This window comes from Adiantum capillus-veneris, chromosome 8, assembly GCF_014529385.1.
Source record: "Adiantum capillus-veneris isolate H3 chromosome 8, ASM1452938v2, whole genome shotgun sequence".
Classification (NCBI taxonomy): Eukaryota; Viridiplantae; Streptophyta; class Polypodiopsida; order Polypodiales; family Pteridaceae; genus Adiantum; species Adiantum capillus-veneris.
The window spans coordinates 20,932,169-20,955,489 of NC_140938.1; the positions used below are offsets into that span (position 1 = coordinate 20,932,169).

Sequence of the window (23,321 nt, forward strand, 5' to 3'; positions counted from 1 at the left end):
GCGCCTCTCAATCCACAAATGAATGGCAATCCATGTGTCTAGTGAATATCTTGCAATTGTACTAGTTGGGTGGTCTCTCTCTCTCTCTCTCTCTCTCTCTCTCTCTCTCTCTCTCTCTCTCTCTCTCTCTCTCTCTCTCTCTCTCTCTCTCTCTCTCTCTCTCTCTCTCTCTCTCTCTCTCTCGGCACATCATTAGTAGATACGATAGGGAAGCATCAGGTCTACGTGCTAGTATGGAGGTTGTTGGGAACTGGTATGGAGGCACAACATAGAAACTATAGGTGATAGGAGATGGCCAAGTTTGGCATGAGTGAATGTTAGGCCTGCTCATGGGTATGGGGGCTGCTGCGAGATGGGTAGAGGCAATAGCATGCAAATGGGGGTGACTCGGGAGGTGGAGATTGTCCCAAGCAGAGGCGGAGATGGAGTGGGATCTGGAGGCAAAAGTGGTGGTGACTTCTGGTTTTTTGGGTTGAGGGAATCTTTAGAGTAATCAATTTCCTTTTAAAGGCTACCACTATGTATGAGATAATAAGGTTTACGTTTTGAGAGATACAAATTTTTTCATGATATAATTGGATCGGCTTTTGTAATGCTTAATTTTTTGTTTCAAGCGGTTCAAATTTTGGACACATCTAGTACAGTATTCTAGAGAGAGAGAGAGAGAGAGAGAGAGAGAGGGAGGGAGTTTCTTTTTTACTGAGGAGAGAGAGAGGGGGAGAGAAGTGCAATTATGCATTGTGCCTCTCCGGAGTTCAAAGGTCTCCTTTTTGCTGCCTCTACGCATCCCTAACAGAAGTTCTGAACTCTTGCCTCACAGGAGTGCGTGCTCTCCCTCCCCTGCCTCGCTTAGTCCAACAACTACCACGATTATTCACACTGTATGCTTAATTGGGTTGGGAAAAACCTACTCAAGCCTCAACATCAAAAATGATGGTGCGACAAGAGATTAGGTTGGGCTGCGTCAACATGCAGAAGGTCTCCTTGTGACAGAGCACAAGGTCATGTGACACAAATCAACACAGATATGATGATCCTACAGCATGCACGATCTTCACCTCCTCATCCTCTTCCCGTCCAGCCTTCCCTCGCCCATATACGATCCCCTCCTCTCTCTCTCTCTCTCTCTCTCTCTCTCTCTCTCTCTCTCTCTCTCTCTCTCTCTCTCTCTCTCTCTCTCTCTCTCTCTCTCTCTCTCTCTCTCTCTCTCTCTCTCTCTCTCTCTCTCTCTCTCCCCTCCATCTCTCTCAATCTCTCTAAACAAAAATTCCACGCTGGCACGGGCTCTTTCACAGATTTCTTTTTTAAAGAGATTGAGAGAGTGCAAGGGGAGAGAAAGAGAGGGGGAGGGGTTGAAAAAAAAAACTAGGTTTAGTGTAATCCCAGTTACAAATTTTGAGATTTACCTCTAAAATTTTAAATTTGAAAGTGATAAAACCTACATAATTTAGAGAAATTTAGCGTCATTTGGTGTAAAAACCTTCAAATTTAGTCAGTTAACCACTAAAATTTGAAGGAGTACGAGTGATAGTGCGACGCGAGAGAGAGTGCGAGAAGAAGAGCACGACGATATGGTGAACTCGCTCTACTGTAATGTGTAGAGCATAGTGAGTTCTTATTAGGTTCTTACAAAAGAATATGTGTACATACCTGGCGGCCCGCCCACTTACCTGGGCGACCACATTGGGCTTTATACCTCAAAAACCTCCCACTTAAAGTCCAATGTGGTACTTTAAGTGTGAGAGAAGCTACTATACAAGCTAATATACAAGAGATGTAGAAAAGTGATGTACTACCCTACACCTATCTGCTTGCGAAAATGCGCAAAGCTCTTTGAGGGAAGTCCTTTTGTAAGTAGATCAGTAGGATTTTCTGTGGTGTGAACTTTGACAAGCTGAAGTTTCTTATCCTCGAGCATTTCCCTGATGAAATGATACTTCACATCCACATGCTTTGTCTTTGAGTGATAAACTGGATTGCGAGCCAATTGTATAGCACTTTGACTATCACAATATAACACAGGCATCTCTTCTTTGATTCCCAAATCTGTTACTAGTCGATTAAGCCAAATTGATTCTTTGCATGCCTCTGGTGCTGCAACATATTCAGCATCTGTAGTAGACTGAGTAACACAATCTTGTAATCCAGAACGCCATGATACTGCTTCACCAGCCAATGTAAAGACATACCCTGACGTAGACCTTCGGTTGTCTAAGTCACCTGCATAATCTGAGTCTGTAAAACCCTTTACACTTAGCTTCTGACTCCCATAGCATATACGCATACTCTTTGTAGCTTTCAGGTATCTCAATATTCCTTTCACTGCCTCCCAATGTTTCTTGCCTGGGTTTGACATGTATCGACTTACTACTCCCACTGCAAATGCAATGTCTGGGCGAGTAGCAATCATTGCATACATCAAACTACCCACTGTAGACGCATATGGAATCTTATCCATTTCAGCCTGTTCTTCCTCAGACACAGGACAATCTTGTTTGCTAAGTTTCACATATGGTAGCAATGGAACACTCAATGCCTTTCCCATCTCCATATTGAAACGTTGCAAAACCTTGTCAATATACTCTATTTGAGATAACCAAATCAACTTCCTTGATCTGTCTCTCTCAATGCGCATACCAAGTATATGACTTGCCTCACCCATGTCTTTCATGTCAAACGATTTTTCCATCTTTGACTTCAAAGCTGAAATTTCTTCCAAGTGCTTGCCAGCAATCAACATGTCATCCACATACAAAATAAGGATCAGCCAACTACCATCCTTAGCCTTCTTTGTATATAGACAGTGATCGAACTCACTACGTTTGTAGCCTTGAGAAAGCATAAACTTGTGGAATTTATGGTACCATGCCCTCGGTGATTGTTTTAAGCCATAAAGACTCTTTAACAACTGGCATACCCAATCTTCCTTGCCTTTCTCAACAAACCCTTCTGGCTACTGCATGTAAATTTCTACATCTAAATCACCATGCAAGAACGCTGTCTTGACATCCATTTGGTGCAACACCAAATCTAATATGGCAACCAATGCAAGAAAGCATCTCAATGTAGTCATCTTGACCACCGGAGAGAAGACTTCATCAAAGTCAATGCCTTGTTCTTGCTCAAAGCCCTTGGCAACAAGCCTTGCTTTGTACTTTGGCTGACTATCATGAGCGGTGATCTTATACCTGTAAACCCATTTACAAGGTAGAGCCTTTTTGCCCCGTGGTAATTTAACTAGCTTCCATGTCTGGTTTTTATGCAGCGCTGTCATATCTGATTGCATGGCCAATTGCCAATTCCCGGAGTCCTTCATTTGCACTGCTTCCTTATAACATGAAGGCTCATTGCAATCAGTCAACATGACATAGTTCATAGATGGAACAAACCTATCAGGAGGTCGCGTGACACGTCCAGATCTACACACAATAGGTGGCTCAGGCTCAGCCACAACCTGTGGTTCCAATCTATCCTGTCCTTGCTCCTCTTGAGCCCTAACATTTTGTCTTGCACGTGCAGGTCCATCTTCTTGGAAGACAACTCTTCTAATCTCCTCAACCCTCTCTGGTTTAGTATGATATGGTTTAGTATGATATTTGGATTCATTAAAGTGAACATCATTGTTGCGGACAACCTTTCTGGATTCGGGATCCCAAAGTCTGTACCCCATCTCACCAGAATTACCATAGCCTAGAAAGATGCACTTTCTACTCTTTGGCTCAAGTTTGTTCCTAAATTCCTTTGGAACGTGAGTATATGCCTCACAGCCAAAGACTCTGAGATGCTTGTATGAGGGCATTTTGCCTGACCATACCATCTATGGCACTGAATCCTTCTGCAAAACCTTGCTAGGAGATCTATTTACAAGATGAACAGCTGTTGATACAGCTTCAGCCCAAAACCCATTTGGTAGCTGTGCATTAGACAACATACTTCTGACCTTCTCTTGTATGGTCCTATTCATCCTCTCAGCAACACCATTTTGAGGAGGATTGTAAAGAGCAGTAAGTTCACGTTTTATACCTTTTGACTCACAAAAGTCCTGAAAGGCCTTTGAAACGTACTCTCCACCATTGTCAGTGCGTAAGCATTTAAGCTTCTTGCCACTCTGATTCTCCACAAGTGTCACAAACGTTTTGAAAACACTAAACGCTTCATCCTTGTGCTTGAGAAATTAAACCCATACTTTCCTCGAGTAATCATCTATAAATGTCATAAAGTAAGAAGCTCCCCCTAGAGATAGGTTAGGCATAGGTCCACACAAATCACTATGAACAAGTGCCAACTGTGTATCTCTTCTACTGCTTCTATGCTTATGTGGCTACTGTGTTTGCTTACCATACAGACAATGTTCACAGAATTCAAAATCATTAAATGAAAAGCCAGGCAAATAACCAGAACGAGACAAGATTTCCATTCCCTTCTTGGACATATTTCCTAACCAGCTATGCCACAAAGAAACGTTCGGCTGCTCGGTTACATTGATTACATTTTTAGAGACATTTGATACATAAATCATGTAAAGTCCTCCAGACTTTACTCCATGTGCTACTGTCATAGAACCCTTGGATATCTTCCACATGTTCTGTCCAAAAGTGGTGACGTAGCCAACATCATCAAGTAAACGTGTGCTGATCAAGCTCTTTGTAATTGCGGGAACATGTTTCACATTCTTCAGTGTGAAAGAAGAGCCATTCTGAAACTTCAATTGAACATCTCCAACACCTAAGATCTCACATGTCTGCCCATTGCCTAACCGAACATGATCTTTAGTGGTCACATAAGAGGTAAACCACTCCTTGTTTGGAGACACATGAAGTGATGCCCCTGAGTCTATAATCCAGTCACTCAGTGCATTTCCATCAGATGCTGTAAGAAGAGCTGAGTCCATTGTATTATTCAAGAAGTAGATGTCTCCTGACACTAGACTGTCATCCTCTGCAACAGTGTTTGTCACATTTATTTCTTGAATCTTCACTGAGGACTTGTTCTTCTCACTATGGTCTTCAGCTTTCTCTTTGCCTTTTTCTGCTTTCCATTCTCTGCAGTCTCTTTTCATGTGACCCTTCTTGCCACAATGGTAGCATTCTATGTCACTCTTGCCTTTAGCACTGCGGGACTTGCTACGAGACTGATTCCTCTTTCCACCTTTGTACTTTTCTTTGGTCCTTCCCCTGACAACTAAGGCTGTTCCTTTGCCTTTGTCCATTGTCTTTCTATTGGTTTCTTCAGTAAGCAGACTTCCTTCTACACCTGCTATGTTCAAACCATCTGGAGGTGCATAATTACTCAAAGCTGTGCGAAAAGTGTCCCAACTTTCCGGCAATGTGATCAACAGGAACATAGCTCTAACAGGTTCATCAAACTTGACACCTTGAGCTGACAACTGACTATAGATTGTGTTGAATTCATTCAAATGATTGGACATAGGTGTCCCTTCTTTCATCTTCAAGTCAACAAGCTTCTTAAGCCAGTATACCTGTGAAGCTGCACTCTGCTTCTCATAAAGATCACTGAGCTTTAACCATGCTTGATAAGCCGACATCTCGTCTGCTACATTGAAGTAAACGCTTTCTGCCAAAGTCAGCATAATGGTAGAAAGTGACAATTCATCCATTTCGCTCCATTCATCTTCGTCCATATCTTCTGGTTTTATCCCCTTGAGCTTTATAGGTTTTATCTGCTTCTTTTGTACCAACACGTGCCAAATCTGCTTCTTCCACAATGGGAAATTGGTTCCATCCAGCTTCTTGATATTGTAAAGAGCAGTGTCCTGTGATCCAGCCATAGCTACACTTCACAGTGGTTTACTTTCCTGGGAAAAATTCGGCAGAGTTTCCCCTGTAAACTGACCTCTGAACCAATATCAACCTGTCAAATGAACCAAGAAAGCTTCAGATTCTGCATAAATTTTGGCAGAGTCTCCTTTATAAAATGGCTATGGTGTACTCAAAAATAGACCAAAAATAGCTCAAAAAACACTGTCTCTCTGACACTGTAAGATGCGGGTAAACCTGTCCGGCACTTGTACTGTCTCTCACTGTCCTGTCACTGTCCTATAAGCATAGACTGCGACAATGCCTCAACGGCAGTAAAGCAAAGATGAAATCCCAACTGTCTAACTCACAGTCAATACATCCTAGCTGCCTATCTAAGGGTGCTTGAGGGATCGCTCCAAGACCTGTATCACCGAAAGGATCTCAACATTCAAGAATTCCCCAGCTCAATAAAACCTCACTCGACCCTCAACAAAGGCTGCAGTGAATCTGACAATACATAGACTTCCCACAAAGTCATACATCCACAAATTTCCCACTGTATGCTGTAACCGCTGCGGCGGTTGTTTGCTGCATGACTAACAGCCATCAAACCCTCAACAGACATACATCATCTCTGACAATACATCCCATGTGGAAGTACCTGCAATGTCAGGATGAAATCTGGAATATCAAGCTGCAAACACAAGCTACCTGATGAACTAGTGGATGTTGCCTACAGTCTGTGTGTAGATGCGCCCGTGTCGTATGTGACACACCTCCAAGAACTGTGATTCGATGTGTAGACAACCACAAATCGACACTCTGGGAGTGTTGATATCCTCAGCACCTGCAGTCGTAGGCCGAAAACCCCAAATTTGCAGAGTCGGATCTGCACCCGCTGAGACCACGTAGTCGAAAATGGCCTGCGCAGACCTTTGTCGAAGCCGAACGGTGACCGAGATGACCTCAGAATGAAATTCTGAGCACACCGAGCCCTTCAGGCTCGCCCACGAGATTTGGGGCTGTGTCTTCACCTGTCGAATTTCACTCCAATCTGAGCTGGTGACTCTAGCCTCCTGCAGTGCTGCCCCGAGCCTCGATCTAAGCTCTGGTACCAGTTGAAGGAGTACGAGCGGAAGTGCGACGCGAGAGAGAGTGCGAGAAGAAGAGCACGACGATATGGTGAACTCGCTCTACTGTAATGTGTAGAGCATAGTGAGTTCTTATTAGGTTTTTACAAAAGAATATGTGTACATACCTGGCGGCCCGCCCACTTACCTGGGCGACCACATTGGGCTTTATACCCCAACAAAATTCTCATAGGTAGGTTTGCCAAGTTTTCAAAACAAAGTTTTTTTGAGCATTGGTCCTTGCCCATACGTGAAAGAGTCCGCGTCTCTTTCAAAGAGATTGTTTTAAGGGTTTGTTTATACCATATAGTTGTTGAAAATGAAGACTTCTGAACTTGAGGACCTTCTTGCCTTGTCGATTGTGAATTTTCTTTCCCAACTCCTTCAGAACCAATTTTTTCAATGATTAGGGACCTTGAGATTGACCTTTCCTAGCCAACATAGTTGTATCAACGTGGCACAATGTTATTTGTTGTAGCACACCAAATCTCCCATTTACCCCTTTGAGGGGGTTACCTTATGGGGTGCTAAGGACCGAGGCCTGGGCCACATCATTCAGCAAGAGGACAGATGCAATGCTAGACTACCATCCATTTCAATTGCTATGAGGCATTAATGGACATACAACTCCCAAACAATAAATAGAGTACAATAAAAAATGGAGGGCTAAGCCGCATTAGAAAAAGCATTTCAAAGGAATACAATGACAATCATGCACCATGGATCTAAGAAGTGTATTCAGCATAGGGGCATCACACGTTGGCTGAGTAATCTAGGTCAAGGCATGACGGACAACTCAACAAACTAGGAACCCTGAGTAGTCTAGGAGCTTTGAGTTGTGCTCATATTAACATGGAAAATTTAAGAGAAGGTTTTTACATTAAATTTCTATAAAGTTTGTAGGTCTATTCACCTTCTACATTGAATTTGAAGATAAATCTCAAAATTTATAGGTGGAATTACACTAAACCTAGGTTTTTATCGATATGGGCAGGTGAAAGAGAACTAGCATGTGGACAAAGTTGTCATAAGAAAATTGTTCATAGCTTTATCAACGTTGCATACTCTTATATCAAAGCACTCTTTATAATCCCCCACCATTACCACCTCCCTTGACACGTTTGTCGCCACCACCTTTGGCAACATCACTAACTCCCACTCCCCCCCCCCCCCCACGATAGAAGGCTACCTACACTCGTGTGATCCAAACTTTAATATATACACCATGATGTGGATTTTCTCAAAAGAATAGCCTCATTGCAATAATAGAATTATTTTCAAGTTTCCACCGTTTTCTCTAGAGTAACTTAAAATGCATAGTATGTTATTGTACATCAACCCATAATAACTTGATGGAGGTAGAGCAAGAGAAAGGAGGAGAAGAAGAAGAAGTGAAAAGAATCTCAAGCTCCTAGACTCTCCTTATTCATGAGATTTGTTTGAGTGGCAACAACCTTACTCTTTTAGTGTAAGTCTTGTGCACGTGGTCCTACATGTAGGGAGGTAGAAATAGGAGATTTATATCCATTGGAATCATGGTGCCACTATCTTCAACAAGGATCAATGGTGGTACAGGGCAACTAGTTCCAAGAAGAGGAATATCAACATGCCATTGTATGGGTTCCAATTGTTCTAGCCTATCAAAGGAAACATTCTACCAACAAGCCTTGTTAAAGGTGTTTTTTTCATCAAAAATTTGTGGTCATTTTACCATTAAAATTAGGTGTAATCTTGTTTTAGTTTTTTTTTTTGTGCTTGAAGTCACCTAAAAAATCATGTTTGATTTTTGTTTTGTATAGTGTGCCTTGGCTAGTCTTGCTCATTTTAGGGATTGCTCGGAAAATCTTGCTCGAGATTTGAGATTCCTCTTCAACAAGCAAGGAAGCCTTTCAAGTTTTTTTGAAGAGTTTGACATGCTGACCTGCAATTACATAATATACCCCTATGTTGAAGGGTAAGTCTTAACTCCTAACAATTTTTAGTATTCTGTGGTACTCCTAGCTAATTGTTTTTTCTTGTAGAGGACATTGGAGTCTTATTATCTTCAATCTTTTTGAGAAAGATATTATATTTATGAATTCATTGTCAAGTATCCATGGGAGAAGTAAACTGTAAGTATGAAGTATGATCTATGCTTCATGGACCATTGTTTTCTATTAGTAGCTTTTTGGTTGATGTTTTCTTGCAGTGCTGCCAAAATTATCATTGGTCACCTGAGTACCAAAAATAAGGCTTATGATATAGAATCTTTCAAGTACTACAATTAAAAAGTGCCTTTACAAACAAACTCAACATCTTGTGGATGGAGGATGCTTGCCAATGCATGGAGATATCTTGAGTCAAGGTGCAGGATGACTACGCTCACTATAAGCGTGCATCTCATGTGCCATTGATTTGTATTGAATTCTTAACTTATGGTTAAACTAATGCTCTTTATTTTATTTTTCTATTTGCTACAGTTGCATGAATATCCAGAGTATTGGGTCACGTGCGTGAGAGAGAAGGTTGTTTCTATGGTTTTGGAAAGATCAATAAACCCAAGTGATCCAAACTCTCCTATGGCACCAACTACATATGAAATAGAGTCTCCTTTACCACCAAAGAAAGTTAGATCCACCAAGGGTTTCAATGCAAAGAAAAGGGATCACAAGAAGAAGAGCCCTGCAAAGAAGATCCATACATAGAAGATCCCTTTAAAGAGGAGCCATACAAATAAGAGCCCTTCAAAGAGAAGCCATACAAATAAGAGCCCTTCAAAGAGAATCCATACAAAGAAGATCCATGCAAAGAAGATCCATGCCAAGAGGAAGATCCCCACCAAGAAGAAGAGCCTTGCAAAAAGAAAAGCGGATTCAAAGGGCCATCCATTCCACTCACCATTGAAATTCAAGGTTCAAAATCTTCGTTCAGCTAAGAATAATAAGGGGGAGGCACCTGGCTCACCTTTCAAAATACCATTCATGTTGCCAAAGAAGGTTGCCAAGTAAACCACTCCTCAGTAGCCCAAAGCACCAACCCCCATAGAACCCATTGCCAAGTCCCCTTTTGCCAATCCTTGAGGAGCCCAAGTCACCACCACCCCTCATGAACTAGCTTCACCCCCTCTTGAACACAAAATAAAAAGGGTCTCCAAGGATGCAAAAACCTCTCAGGCAAAAAGAAAAGTGGAGTTTCATGATTGATTACTCCACAAAATCTATGTACACTTTGTTCATTTTGTCCATATGAACATACACCCTTTGGTGGTTCATAAATTTTTTCCAAGTATTCGACTCTTAACTGTGTATCATGGTGTCATGTAAATTTAAAACAACATAAATAATGATCACAACAAGGTAGAAAAGACAAGTATATTTGCAAAATGCAATGATTACACCATTGAAGTTGTTTTTTTCAAGTCCCAAATGGCTCAAATACAACTCTTTTTGGGGGAAGACATGTGATGTAAGAAGTTGTATTCTCCATCGATGTGCTCACAACAACTCCATCCACTTGGAATCTATACTCACGAGATGTTTCATCAAGAAAATCAAGAGATTCTCTAACATCCTGAAGTCTCCAATTTTGTTGCTACTATAGAACTTCTATGCTCAGTGTGGATGGACTATGAACTTTAGTTCAAACTCTGGATAATTTTCCTCAGACTTGAGTGGAACCCAACTACCTAACTTGTTTCTCCATCTCCTATAGTCATAGCCCAAAACTAATGAGTGAAGACATAGTTGATATGAGATAGACATAGAATTTGGGCTTACTCTACACCTAATATTATCGCCAATATGGAAAGTTTCTTTGGTATTCCATCCATCTCCAAGTACATTATGCAATTCAGTCATATAACGTCTTCTATTAAGCCACATCATCTTTGTCCTATGCAAGTCCGTTGTTTTGAAACATGCCACAAAGACATGTATAGGCAAGAACGATTGAAATTTAATCCTTCTTGATATCCTACTTGGAGACATAGCTTCAAGGTTTAAGGTAAAAAGTTTTTATATTAGGACATGGATAACAATTGATATGGTTTGTTGAAACCTATAAAATGTATTCAAGGCTAAGGAATGTGTTGTCTTGTTTTTATGGATGCAAGTGAGAATTCTATCTTTATTTATAAGCTTTTTTGCCTTTGCTGACATCTGTCTCACTGAAGAACATGACATCCCATACTTTAAAACAAAAAAATATTTTTGCCTATGTCTTGTACAAAAGCACTAGAATGATATTTCATTCTTACTTTGATGTACAATAAATTGAAGACCGAGTCATTTTTGTGATAATCACTGTCCTTAGTCTAAAGCCTTCTATCTTTTGAACTATTAAGTTCTTTTGTGTATAAGTACAAGTTTAATATAACAACAACACACGTCCTAAACACAAGTTTTCGTAGAATGATGGGAGACTAGGACGCTGAATTTAGATATAGAATGATCGATAGGGCTTTGACATACCCATTTTCTATAATTCCTAGTCCCATGAGTATTGGTCTTATAAAATGTTAAGATATACTTAAACTCTAGCAATGTTCTAGCATCTAAATGGATGGAGATATACTTGAGTTGTAGCATAGCAACATTCTAGCACGTAAATGGATGAATAAGGAAGACATATCTAAGGTAGAGTCATAGTAAGTGTCTATCTCAACAATAGTTTTTAGGGATTCCCCTTGGTTTACACTCTCTTCATCCAACATTCTACTCTTAATTTCTCTATTAAACCTACGATTTTCTAGTGCATGGCATGATCCAAGGTACACAAAGACCGATAATGCTTAATGGAATTGATTACCTAATTGTTTGATCCAATACCTTCCCAATTAAGCTATTTTCTTTTTTGTATCATCTCATAGTTATAAACTAATATCACCAAGTCCTGCAAGACAAAAAAATGTGCTAGTCAATCCATCAACTAAAAATATATTGAGATAGGCTGCCAATTTCCTGCTCCCATGATGTCACATCTAGGTCTATCAGCACCACAAGCATGTACAATGAATGATGGTGAAAATATTTAGTCCCAAATTGAAGAAAATTCAAAGGACCAATCTGTAATCTTTAATTTTTACACAACTAGGTTTCCCTAGTGGAAAACAATATCCGAATAGCTTCAAATTTTGCAAGCTATTTGTGGGATAGTTGCTCTACACTTGACAACCAAAAATTCCTACTCTGGCTAGCAAGAGATGATAAGCGCAGTTATTATCTACTTGCCTCAAATGAAGTTTCTTGACATACATTGGTTTTACATACTATGAATAGGTCCCTTGACAAATTTCATGAAGTTTGGATCAACTTTAAAGATTCTTACCCACAATCTCTATAATAGATGTTGGATTTGAAACAAAATTTGGTATAAATAGCACTCAGTAGCTCGCAATGACACCAAATTTGACATAAAAAGCTCTCAATAGCTCCAAATGACACCAAATTTGAGACATCAACTTAATATACAATGGTCTTACATGTGTTCTAGTCACTTGATGAAAATTGTGTAATTTTAAAGCTAGAGATAATCAATGTAGTTATTGTCTAAGTATCCAAATTTGCAAGATTTTCAACTTTTTATGGTTCCCATAGTTAGTACAAGATATTTTAAGGTCTAATTACCAACAAGTTTCAATACATTTGGAATAGATTCTGTGCACTTACCTTCACTTACCAACGGATTGAAGATGAAATAAAATTTGATATCAATTTCCAACTCAAATGAGATCAAAACTACTTCTACCTTCACAAAAATTCTCATATTTCACCTTGGCAAGACAAACCTTGACCCAAAACTCAATTTCAACATGTAGAAAAAAATCCTTATTATCTTCTAGCCTAAAATTGCATTTTTTTAAAAGTTTGATGCTGAGAAGCCTTTAGGTCTCTTAGAATGTATTTTAGAAAATCAATTATTATCTTTTGGCTTGATATTGCACGTTATTTAAAGTTTCATGCTTGATATGTCAAATGAGATCAGAACTTCTTATACTTTACATTGGCAAGACAAACCTTGACCCAGAGCTCAATTTTGGTCAGAAAAAAGAATTGACAATTATCTATTGGCCTAAAATAGCATTTTTTTATATGTTTGATGCTTGACATATATTTCAAGGACTTTTGGCAAGAAAAAAAAATACATATAGATTTCACACAAGAGAGAATAATATCTCTTTATGCAAATCTGTGAAAACTTTCTCCAATGTAGGTTTTAGCTTACAATAGTGCTCCTATAGGTCCTTCAGGATTAGTTTTGCCTTGAAACATTGTTTAGTGCCCTTCTGAACTTACCTTAGGAGTCCAAAATTTGAAACTCTAAAATTTCAAAGAACAACACATTGATGATCTTTTAGTGAGTGAGATAGGTAAAAAATTTAATATGGTAATTAATTAACCTACTTCTAATCAAAACACAATAAGGGTAGTAAAAGTATCCACAAACATTTGTTTCTTTCTTGTTTTTTTTTAAAATGAGTTAAACTTTGGGGTAGAAGCATGTTAACGTGCACAAAAAATGTTGTCCCAGACAATGCTAGTTAGTAGTGCTTGTTAGCATACATTTGAGAGCCAAGATTAATGTTTAATTTACTCGGCGCCAAATTCAAGTGTGGCATCTTTTTCAGTTACTAAAGTCATGGTGTAGTGGATGACCTGTGTGTGTGTGTGTGTGTGTGTGTGTGTGTGTGTGTAGCTGTTTAAATCTTAAAAATTAAGACATAATTGAATTTTTACATTCAAAAGACAATTGGCCAAGGAACAATGAACAGATAAGTACAAAAATAACTAAGTATCAGAATTATTTAGGTACAATGATTGTAGGAAAGAGATCCTCTTTCAGTTAGACCAGTAGTAGTAAAAGAACTTCCCCGTTCTCAGTGAGTACTTCATTTAAGTAAGGTTGCTTGCCAAAGAAAAGAAAACCCTCCAAGATAGGATAGAGTCCTTACCTGCATCCATCCAAACAAGACAACAATTCAGTTAGCCTTGGATGTGTAGTACAGGTATCAATGGACCATATCAGTTGTTATCCATGTCCATCTAAAAGAATTTAATTTACTTTAGACAAGCTTATATGTTAGCAGTCTTCCAAAGTGAGTGGTTCAATCTACCTTCTAATATGAGTGGTGAAGTCCAGAAAGAATCCAAATTTCAAGAGTTTATTCTTTTAGAAAATTTAAAATAGTGAACTTTTATTTAGCCATAGCTTGTTTAGTTATGTTTAAGCCTACAGTAGCAGCCATATACTTACCTTCAAAAGTAGCAATCCCAAGGTTCCATAGGCATCCGTTTAAGCAAAGAGAAGTCATGTCCGGCTTTATTAGTGTAAGATGCCTAATCATTTTACCCTATTGTTCATTACCCAATGGTACCAAATGAGGGTTATGAATACTTCCCTTTTTACAACCAGTAAAATTACAGTATAACCAGTCCGCACAGTAGCGAGACTTCAACTTTACAAAGCGGAACCATATATCACAAGCCATAGCTTGGTAGCTATGCCAAAGACGAGAGTACCATCTATATACTTACCTTAAAAATACCAAGATTTCTACAAGTCCTTGGCATACTATAAAGAACGGTAGTGTCCGGCCTTGTATGATGCCTTACTGTTTTAACAAAAAAATTACTAGATGAGATAAATAACACCCCAACCTTTCTCCTCATATGAACTTTCGAGGGCAATATTGTACGCATGCCTAGGTGTGGCGATAGCAGAAGAATGTTTTTTTACCGAATATTTTCCAGTCATGTCTCATATTATAATAGATTAAGAACCATAGCTCAGTTATTATGCCAAGAGCCCAAAGTAGCTGTTTTTTTACTTACCTTCAGAAGTAATAGACCATGATTTCATTATACCAGCTATTAGAATCCTTTAAAACCAAAAAAAGGTAATATTCAACCGAGTTTGTGCAAGGCATCTGTTCATTTTTTCCATACTGTGTAACAATCAAACGAATAAATATATTTCCCAATGAGAAAAAACCAGTTAAAACATCGACAAAACCTGTCATTATGCTGGTTTTTTCAAGGTCCTGCAGTGGCTAGAATTAGAGCCAAGTGACCAATTGGCCATCACCAAATGTTGCATTCATTTACACAATCGGGACAAAGAACCAGTTCCCCTTCAAGGAATATACATGTCCAGATTTAGCAGATGTTAAGAACGACCATCAAGCCAAGGATAATCATCATACTCACACACACATATACACATACACACATACACATACTGACACACACACACACACATAATAATTTATGTAAAGGTGAAGTCTTGCAGCGGCTATTTACAGAGCCATTTACACCATTCTGTGGCGACCCCCAGCTTTGCTTTTTATGCACAAGCGATCCCAAGGCCAACTCAGCCCCCCTTTTTTTTCTCATAAGAGGTCTTAAGGAACAAGCTGAACATGCCCTGGCACAATAGTTTTACTTCAAGACCAATTAACACTATTTACTCCAACCAGAAAATCGGAGCCAACCATGCATAGTACCACAACTAAAAAAACTAAAGATGGTAAAACAAGGTACCTGAGATGTTTGAGCAGCAAGCTCCATCGCTCAACAATTTTCGATAGTAACGACACAAAGCACAGAGAAAAAACCTAATCCAAGGCTAAGTGAGGGCCAAGGTGTGCCCTCACCTCTGTTTAAATATGTAGGAGTGCACGTTTCCAGAGAGGTGGAGATGAATGCGCCTGGTCGTCCCTCACTGTGAGAATCCCACGTTCGGCCCGCGATTACCATCGCCTGGGAGGTCCATGGTCAGAGAGTAGACTGGGCTGCCTACCCCTTATAATGATATCAAAATATTCACCCTTCAATTATGCAAGGGCTTAGCCCCACTATAAGGAAAGTATGGTAGAGCAAAGAAAGCTCTATAGTCCCAGTAGGGGGGGAAAAAAACCGAAGTGGGGGGAGATAAAAAACCAGTACTTTAGTGTGTGTGTGTGTGTGTGTGTGTGTGTGTGTGTCTCATTCTCCCAATGTTCTCCATGCTTTTTGTAAGCCAAGTTCTCTCTCTCAAACAGTCTCACCCTCTCCCTTTGCCTCGCATTCTCTTTGTGTAGCCCACTTCCTCCCCATCTCATACAGTTATGGAAAACTATACCTTGAAATCTGATTTAGTAGGTTTACTTGCGCATTCAACGGAAGCAGATGAAGGTAGAAAAATGGATATTAGCATATTGTAAGTGCTAGTTAGAATATTCTAAGTTTAAGTCCCCTTTGTACTCAAGGTGCTAGTTAGCATAATGTAAGTGCATCTTAGCATATTGTAATGCTAGTTAGCAATCTGTATGTGCTTACTAGTATACTATAAGTGCATCTTAGCTACTGTACGTGCTAGTTATCATATTCTAAGTTTATGTCCCCTTTGTAATCAAGGTGCTAGTTAGCATAATGTAAGTGCATCTTAGCATATTGTAAGTGCTAGTTAGCATATTCGAAGTTTAAGTCCGCTTTGTACTCAAGGTGCTAGTTAGCATAATGTAAGTGCATCTTAGCATATTGTAATGCTAGTTAGCACTTTGTATGGGGTTACTAGCATACTATGAGTGCTAATTATCATACTTTAAGTGCTGGTGAGCATACTGTAAGGGCTAACTAGCATAATTTGTGCTTTTTGTGATTCAACATATTTAATGTGCTAATTAGCACACTGAATGTACCAATTAGCTAGATGAATGTGCTACTTAGCATACTGAATGTACCAGTTACCCTATTGAATGTGTTAGTTAGCATACTATCAGTGCTAGTTAGCGTACTCTAAGTGCTAGTTAGTAAATTCTAAGTGCTAGTCAGCATACTCAAGGTGCTAGTTATCATAATGTAAGTGCATCTTAGCATACTGCAAGTGCTAATTAGCATATGATTAGTTCTAGCTAGCACACTAAATTTGCTTATTAGCATATTGAGAGTGCTAATTAGCATACTTTAAGTGCTACTTAGCATACTAAATGTGCTAGTTAGAATAATGAATGTGCTTGTTAGCATATTGTTTGTGCTAGCTAGCATTGTTTGTGCTAGTTAGCATACTGCATGTGCTAATCAGCACACTGAATATAACAATTAGCTTATTGAATGTGCTACTTACATACTATATGTACCAAATAGCTACTAAATGTGTTAGTTAGCATACTGCACATGCATGGAAGCATATTGTAAGTGCTAGTTAGCATACTCTAAGTGTTGGTTACATACAATATACTTCTGTACATGGCATGTATACTAATTGGCATAATTAACGTAATAACCGTCTTCTAATTCTCATAATTGCAGGTTGAGCTCTTTTATAGATTCGAAGAAAAGCATCCAGATTGCAAAATAGGTATGAGAATGGCTGAGATGATGAAGCCATTTTTGTACGGAGGTTGAAAGATAGATACACATGATGCTGCAAATATCATGTGTAGATGTCCTTTTTAAAGGACACATTTAACCATATGAGGTCTCAATCATTTGGGTTGCATGGAGCCGAATGAAAATGTACATGCAGTGTTTGCATCAGCGGCGGTGATGAAACTAGCATGGGTTGCTTGGCTTTATTCCCGAAGCGGATAGATGCTGGTTACCACAATAGTGAGTGTTTGATGGGCTAATGTAATAAATGTGGTGTGAGAAAGCTAGAAACATGCTTCTTAGAGACACAAAGCCTAGTTAATGATATCTTGTTAAAATCGTTTGCATATGTGGAGGCAACAGGTAAGCACGGAGACAAAAAAAAGAGAAAAGATCTTGTGACTAAAGAAATGCAGTGCTGGGAATTTCTTCAACTCTTATAGACCAAGCTGAAGGTTTTTATCAAACATAACTATATTGCTCAATGGCAAGCACAACAGTTCAAGGATTGTATTCTTATATTTCCTGATGATGTGGTTGTGTCGGTTGTAGACTTTGCCAAAAACTATGCATTCAAGGAGAAAAATAAGATTCAATCCATGCATTGGCACTCAAGTCAAGTAACTATTTTTGTACACATAACATACTAGCACAGGGAAGAGGAAGTAGTCAAGACAATCCATTTCTTCATATCAGATGACAAAGTGAACGACACATTTTTTGTCCAACATTGTTTTTTGCTGCATTGTGGTTGGTTAGAGAGAAGGTGTCACTCCAAAATGTCATTGGGTCTGGTCAGATGGTGCTGCCTCACAGTTTAAGGCTACTAGGCCTTTCTATTTTGTTGCAACGTATGCTGGATTGACAAGAATGGAGATGAGCTAGTTCTTCTTTGGATTAGGACATGGCAAGGGAGAGCATGATGGTGCAATCACAATTGTTAAAAGAATATAGACACATGAATAGATGAAGCCTAATGGGGCCACTTTAAAGTGTACTACATATGTGGTTGCCTATTGCCAAGCCAACCTATCAAAGGGGGAAACAACATCATATCCGCTAAAAGAAAGGGAATGTGCCCGTGTGTTTTGGAAGATCAAAGTAGGTGATTTAAACAGGGAGGTTAAATGGAATTGTGCCATGGTTGAGAAGTCCCGCACCTTGCATGTTTTTTGCAGTCACAACGGAGAGGATGCAATTGCCATTGCCACAAGACCATTGGCATGCTTTTGTGATGCATGTATGAACCACAATTGGAATCGCTGCACTAACAAATCTCATGTGCAGCCTTGGGATTATTAAATTTTGATGCCATTGTTGGATGAAGTTGAGGAAGAATAAGACACTCCGACTGATGATGCCCTTTAAGGACAAATCATTGGATATGAAAAATTTGTGTATGATGGCCGCCTTGATGCATTAAGTAGTGCTTTGTGTGTTGGTGGTGACACTTTTGCAGCAAATTTAGATGCTACAACCAATGGTGAGAATGTAGAATTTTACTCAGTAGAGTGCATTGGAATAAACGAAAAGTCAAAATAAGGTTTCATTGATGAGTGGAACAATGCACTTGACAAAGGTTCTTATGTCATGCAAGGGCTGTATTACAAGCAAGTGGATGCATACACCTTCAAACTAGACTACAATCAACATGTTGTTCACATACTTTCAAATCTTGTACATTGTATCAAGATATCCATGGAACATATGCAAAGGAGAGAGAAAACGTACACAATCACCCCGAGCAATTATGAAGCAATCTATACTAGTAAGCCATTTGGTTTTTGACATGAGCATCATGGTCTTCTATTCTATTTTGTATCTTGTGTATGATTACTACTACCACAATATATGCTAATTGTATACCAGCAAGCTTCTACAAAGTGTGTGTTGCACTAGCACTAGCCATTGTTTGTTGAGAAGTTTTTATTGTGTCAGTTGCATCAGGCATGTTTTAACCAACTTCCTGCGGGTCATCTATGATGTTAGCCTTCAATGTTTCCCCTGAGGCACTGGCACTAGCACTAGCCATTGTCTGCTGAAAAGCCTTCACTATGTCAGTTGCAGCATGCATGGCAGTTGAAGGGTTCTCAGTTGCAGCCTTTCCCTTACCTTCGGTGTTATGCACACTACCCACATCATGAAGGGGCTTTGAGAGGCCTGTAACAAAAAAATCTTTTATTATACCCTTTACAAGAATGTCATGTATGCTACATAGTATGTTTGATATGCTGACTATGTGTGCAGCTAGGCCAGTATGCTAATTATCATTCCCATGTATATTAGCTAGCATAATCATATATGCTAAGTAGAATATCAAGTATGCTAACAAGCATACTAGGTATGCTAAGTAGTAAACCTTATAATCTCTAAGAAATTCAGGTTTACCCACAAGCTTCTGTGTGCTTGCTAGAGGGAAGCATATGCTAATTAGCATATCCAATATGCTAACTAGCATACCTAGTATGCTAACTATAAAAATTTATAATCTCTAAGCTAATCCAATATGCTCCAAAGTGCTTACTAGCATATAGATATTGGTAATTAGCATATCTAGCATGCTTAATAGCATATCAAGTATGCTAACTAGCATATTTAGTATGCTAATTAGCATTCCAACTAGCAATCCAATATGCTAACTAGCATACTGGATATGCTAATATGCGAACTCCGGTATTCTAATAAGCATCTACTCATCTAATTAGCATATCTAGTGTGCTAGTCAGCATACTGGATATGCTAATCAAGTAGGCCTACTAGCATATCGAGTATGCTAACTAGTATACCAGGTATGCTAATTAGCATATCTAGTATGCTCACTAGTACACTAGATATGCTGATTATCATATCTTGTATGCCAACTATCATTCCAGCTTCCATATCTGGTATGCTAATAAGCATATCCAATATGCTAACTAGAATACATAGTATGCTAACTAGAAAACCTTATAATATCTAAGCTAATCCAATATGCTCCAAAATACTTACTAGCATATAAATATTGGTAATTAGAACATCCTTAATAGCATATCAAGTATGCTAATTAGAATATTCAGTTTGCTAACCAGCATATGGATATGCTAGTTAGCATACTGAATATGCTAATTACTGTTCCAACTAGCAAGCCAATATGCTAACTAGCATACTGGATATGCTAATTAGCATTCAATATGGTAACTTTGGTATGCTAATAAGCATACCCAATAGCTTACTAGCATACTGGATATGCTAATTAGCATCCACTCATCTAACTAGCATATCCAATGTGCTAGTTAGCATACTGGATACGCTAATCAAGTAGGCCTACTAGCATATCCAGTATGCTAACTAGTATACTGGACATGCTAATTAGCATATCCAACATGCTAACTGTCATACTGTATATGCTAACTAGCATATATAGTATGATAACTAGCATACTTGTCATGCTAATTAGCATACTCATTATGGTAAGTAGCACACCTTTTATTCCCAATATGGTCAAGCTTGCAGACTATATGTCCTGTATGCTAGGTAGCAAGCATACATTCAAGTATGGTTTCTTAAAAATCTCTAGTGTGATTGGATGTTGTTGTGTTTGTTGCAAGGTTGCACAACCATGCAGTAGGTATGCTTCTTTTGCAGGAGTGAGCAGTACAGGTGGTCCGAAGGGAGCATGTAGCAACAAAGTAGAGAAGGTGATAATTATGCTCACAAGGGAGCTTGACCATTGCAAGAAATGGTTGGACCTCAAGGGGCAGTACACATGTTTTTTTTAATGCTATCTTACACCTCTCTATCCTTCATAAAACTAGCAAGGGCTAGCTTAGTTAGGGCAGTCTGGAGAAACGAGCCTTGCAGCTTGGACTGCATGTGTATAAGAAGTTCAAGTTGGCTTTTAGAGTTCTGCACCTTGGATTTTGCAATGTCCACCTCAACCTACAAAACCAAGACCAAAAGAGCATAGTAGGTACATGATTTAGTGGAGCACATGTACCAAACCTAAGGTGCCAAAATGAAACTTACGAACACTTACCAATTTACATGTTATGTCTATGTCACTATCTATGGGGTCATCTTCATCAGGAGGAAACCCCATAGCCTCTATGGTGTCTTTGCTTTTCTCTATTCTGATTTCAAGCTCCATATTTTTTCGGGCATCCACATCATTGCTTTGCAATAGATCCTACAACTCCAAGCTGCTTGCAACCTCTCTCTCATGACCGTGACAATAGTATTGACCTTCACATTTTTTGCATTCAAAGCCCTAGCAAGTTCCAGGGCCTCTTGCACATTGTTTAGAATCTGTTTATCATACTGTAGCTGTGTTTTCATTTGAAAAACAACTGACTTAATGCACTACCATTCCTCCAACCCACAAAATGAAGAAGATTCCATCTCCTGTTGACTATCTTGATGAGGCAGAAGTGTGGCCTTAGTAGATTTGGGAGTACTCTTTCCTGCCAATGCCATGTTCTCCTCATAGATGTCAACAGACTCATCCTCAATTTTTTAAGCTGGAAGCTAAAGATTGTGTATTCTCCTCTTGTTAACATGGCCCTCATAATAGCCCTTCTCTTGAATATCCTACAAGTACTGCAGCGCAAACTCGGCCCAATTGAACCTAATGGTTGTCCCGCTTGCAATCACGGCAGGACTGAATTCTTTCACGAAACCCTTTGCAAATGCAGAGGAAATTTCTATGTTGGTTGGGGACTTCTAGTATACACTATAGTGTAGTTTCATCATCAACTCATACATTTTGATGCGGATGGTACTGCATTTGATACGGTACTGACTGGGATCCTTTGTTTGTTTGAACACATTGAACCATTTGGGATCAGTGGCCTGCTCCCATTTTGGGATCTAAACCCTCCATGGAAAGGCCATAAGCAGCATTGAACTCTTCCATAGCTGTACAAAATTTGTCTTGCATGGGGATCATGACCCTAGGAGCTTTCCATCGGCTTGCACACATCAAAGGAAAATGTGCTCAAATGTATTGTATCCAGCAAAGGGAAATGTGCTCAATTGTATGGCATGGAAATGTGTTCCACTGTATTGCATGGAAATGTGCCCAACTATATTGCATGAAGCTTCTTGTGGTAAAAGTGAAAACACAAAAAACCCACACGAGAGAGAGAGAGAGAGAGAGAGAGAGAGAGAGAGAGAGAGAGAGAGAGAGAGAGAGAGAGAGAGAGAGAGAGAGAGAGAGAGAGAGAGAGAGAGAGAGAGAGAGAGAGAGAGTACCCGAGTCATGCTTCTCCACCTTGGCTGCCTGCCTGAAATGGGACATTGGGGAACCTTGAGATGAAGATAGCTTTGCCCTTTTGCATGGAGATGGAGAAGCAGAAGGGGTTCTACATTTTTTGTGTATAGGATGGGCAGTCGACTCTTTGGATCTCTTTTCTTTGAACTGTGAACTCCCTCCCTGCTTTGCAGCTATTGCTAGATGCTGAGGAGAATGCAAATGCATTCCATGAGCCACCTTCGTTGCAGGCTCCACGCTGCTCTGGCCCTTTCGCTTCATCACTTCCCCACTCTCTCCTCTATAGCACCCATGGGTGCCAACAAACAGCTTCAAAAACTAAATTCAAATGGCCACCACTTTTGATTATTCTATTGTACTTTTTACTTTAGGAGGTTTAAATATAACTACTAATATAATGACTTACATGCCTAAACTTATGATAACTAGGTATGCTTGTTCACACATGTGAACTAGCATAAAAAGCGTAGCACGTTAACCTGCTTCTACCTTTGACATAGTCTTAACTCATCAATCACTTACAAAACAACCTCCTTATCTATGCTGGAAAGGTCTTTGGCAAGTAGGACTACTCCCAAGCCACCTCTACATAGCTAAAGACAACAGTTTCTCAACTATGGAGTCTCTAAAAAATGATGTTTTTCTTCAAGTAAATATAGAGGAAGTGGTGGAAAATGATATCCGAGCATTGAGTTTCTCCTTAGTTTGTATCACTATTTTCTCAATAAACAGTGCCAAATGTTGGGAAGGCTGCCAAGACTCACTCTATCTTATTGTAGTGAGAACCACAAATTGTCAATTCATGGGAAATAGCTAGCACTACTAGTGCATGGAGGCTACAAGAGGTTGTCTATATCTT

At 39.4% G+C, this 23,321-nt stretch overlaps 1 protein-coding gene across 1 annotated transcript; it reads right to left on the reverse strand.

Annotated features, from left to right (window-relative positions):
- Positions 1–19,168: 19,168 nt before the first annotated feature.
- Positions 19,169–22,909, reverse strand: LOC147451780 (uncharacterized). Its single transcript, XM_086519170.1, has 6 exons — positions 22,869–22,909; positions 22,444–22,742; positions 22,142–22,161; positions 21,230–21,379; positions 21,048–21,132; positions 19,169–19,374 (listed from the first exon to the last, which is right to left on the reverse strand). The coding sequence occupies exons 1-6, from the start codon at positions 22,907–22,909 to the stop codon at positions 19,169–19,171; spliced, it is 801 nt and encodes a 266-aa protein (XP_086375296.1).
- Between the last annotated feature and the right edge of the window lie 412 nt (positions 22,910–23,321).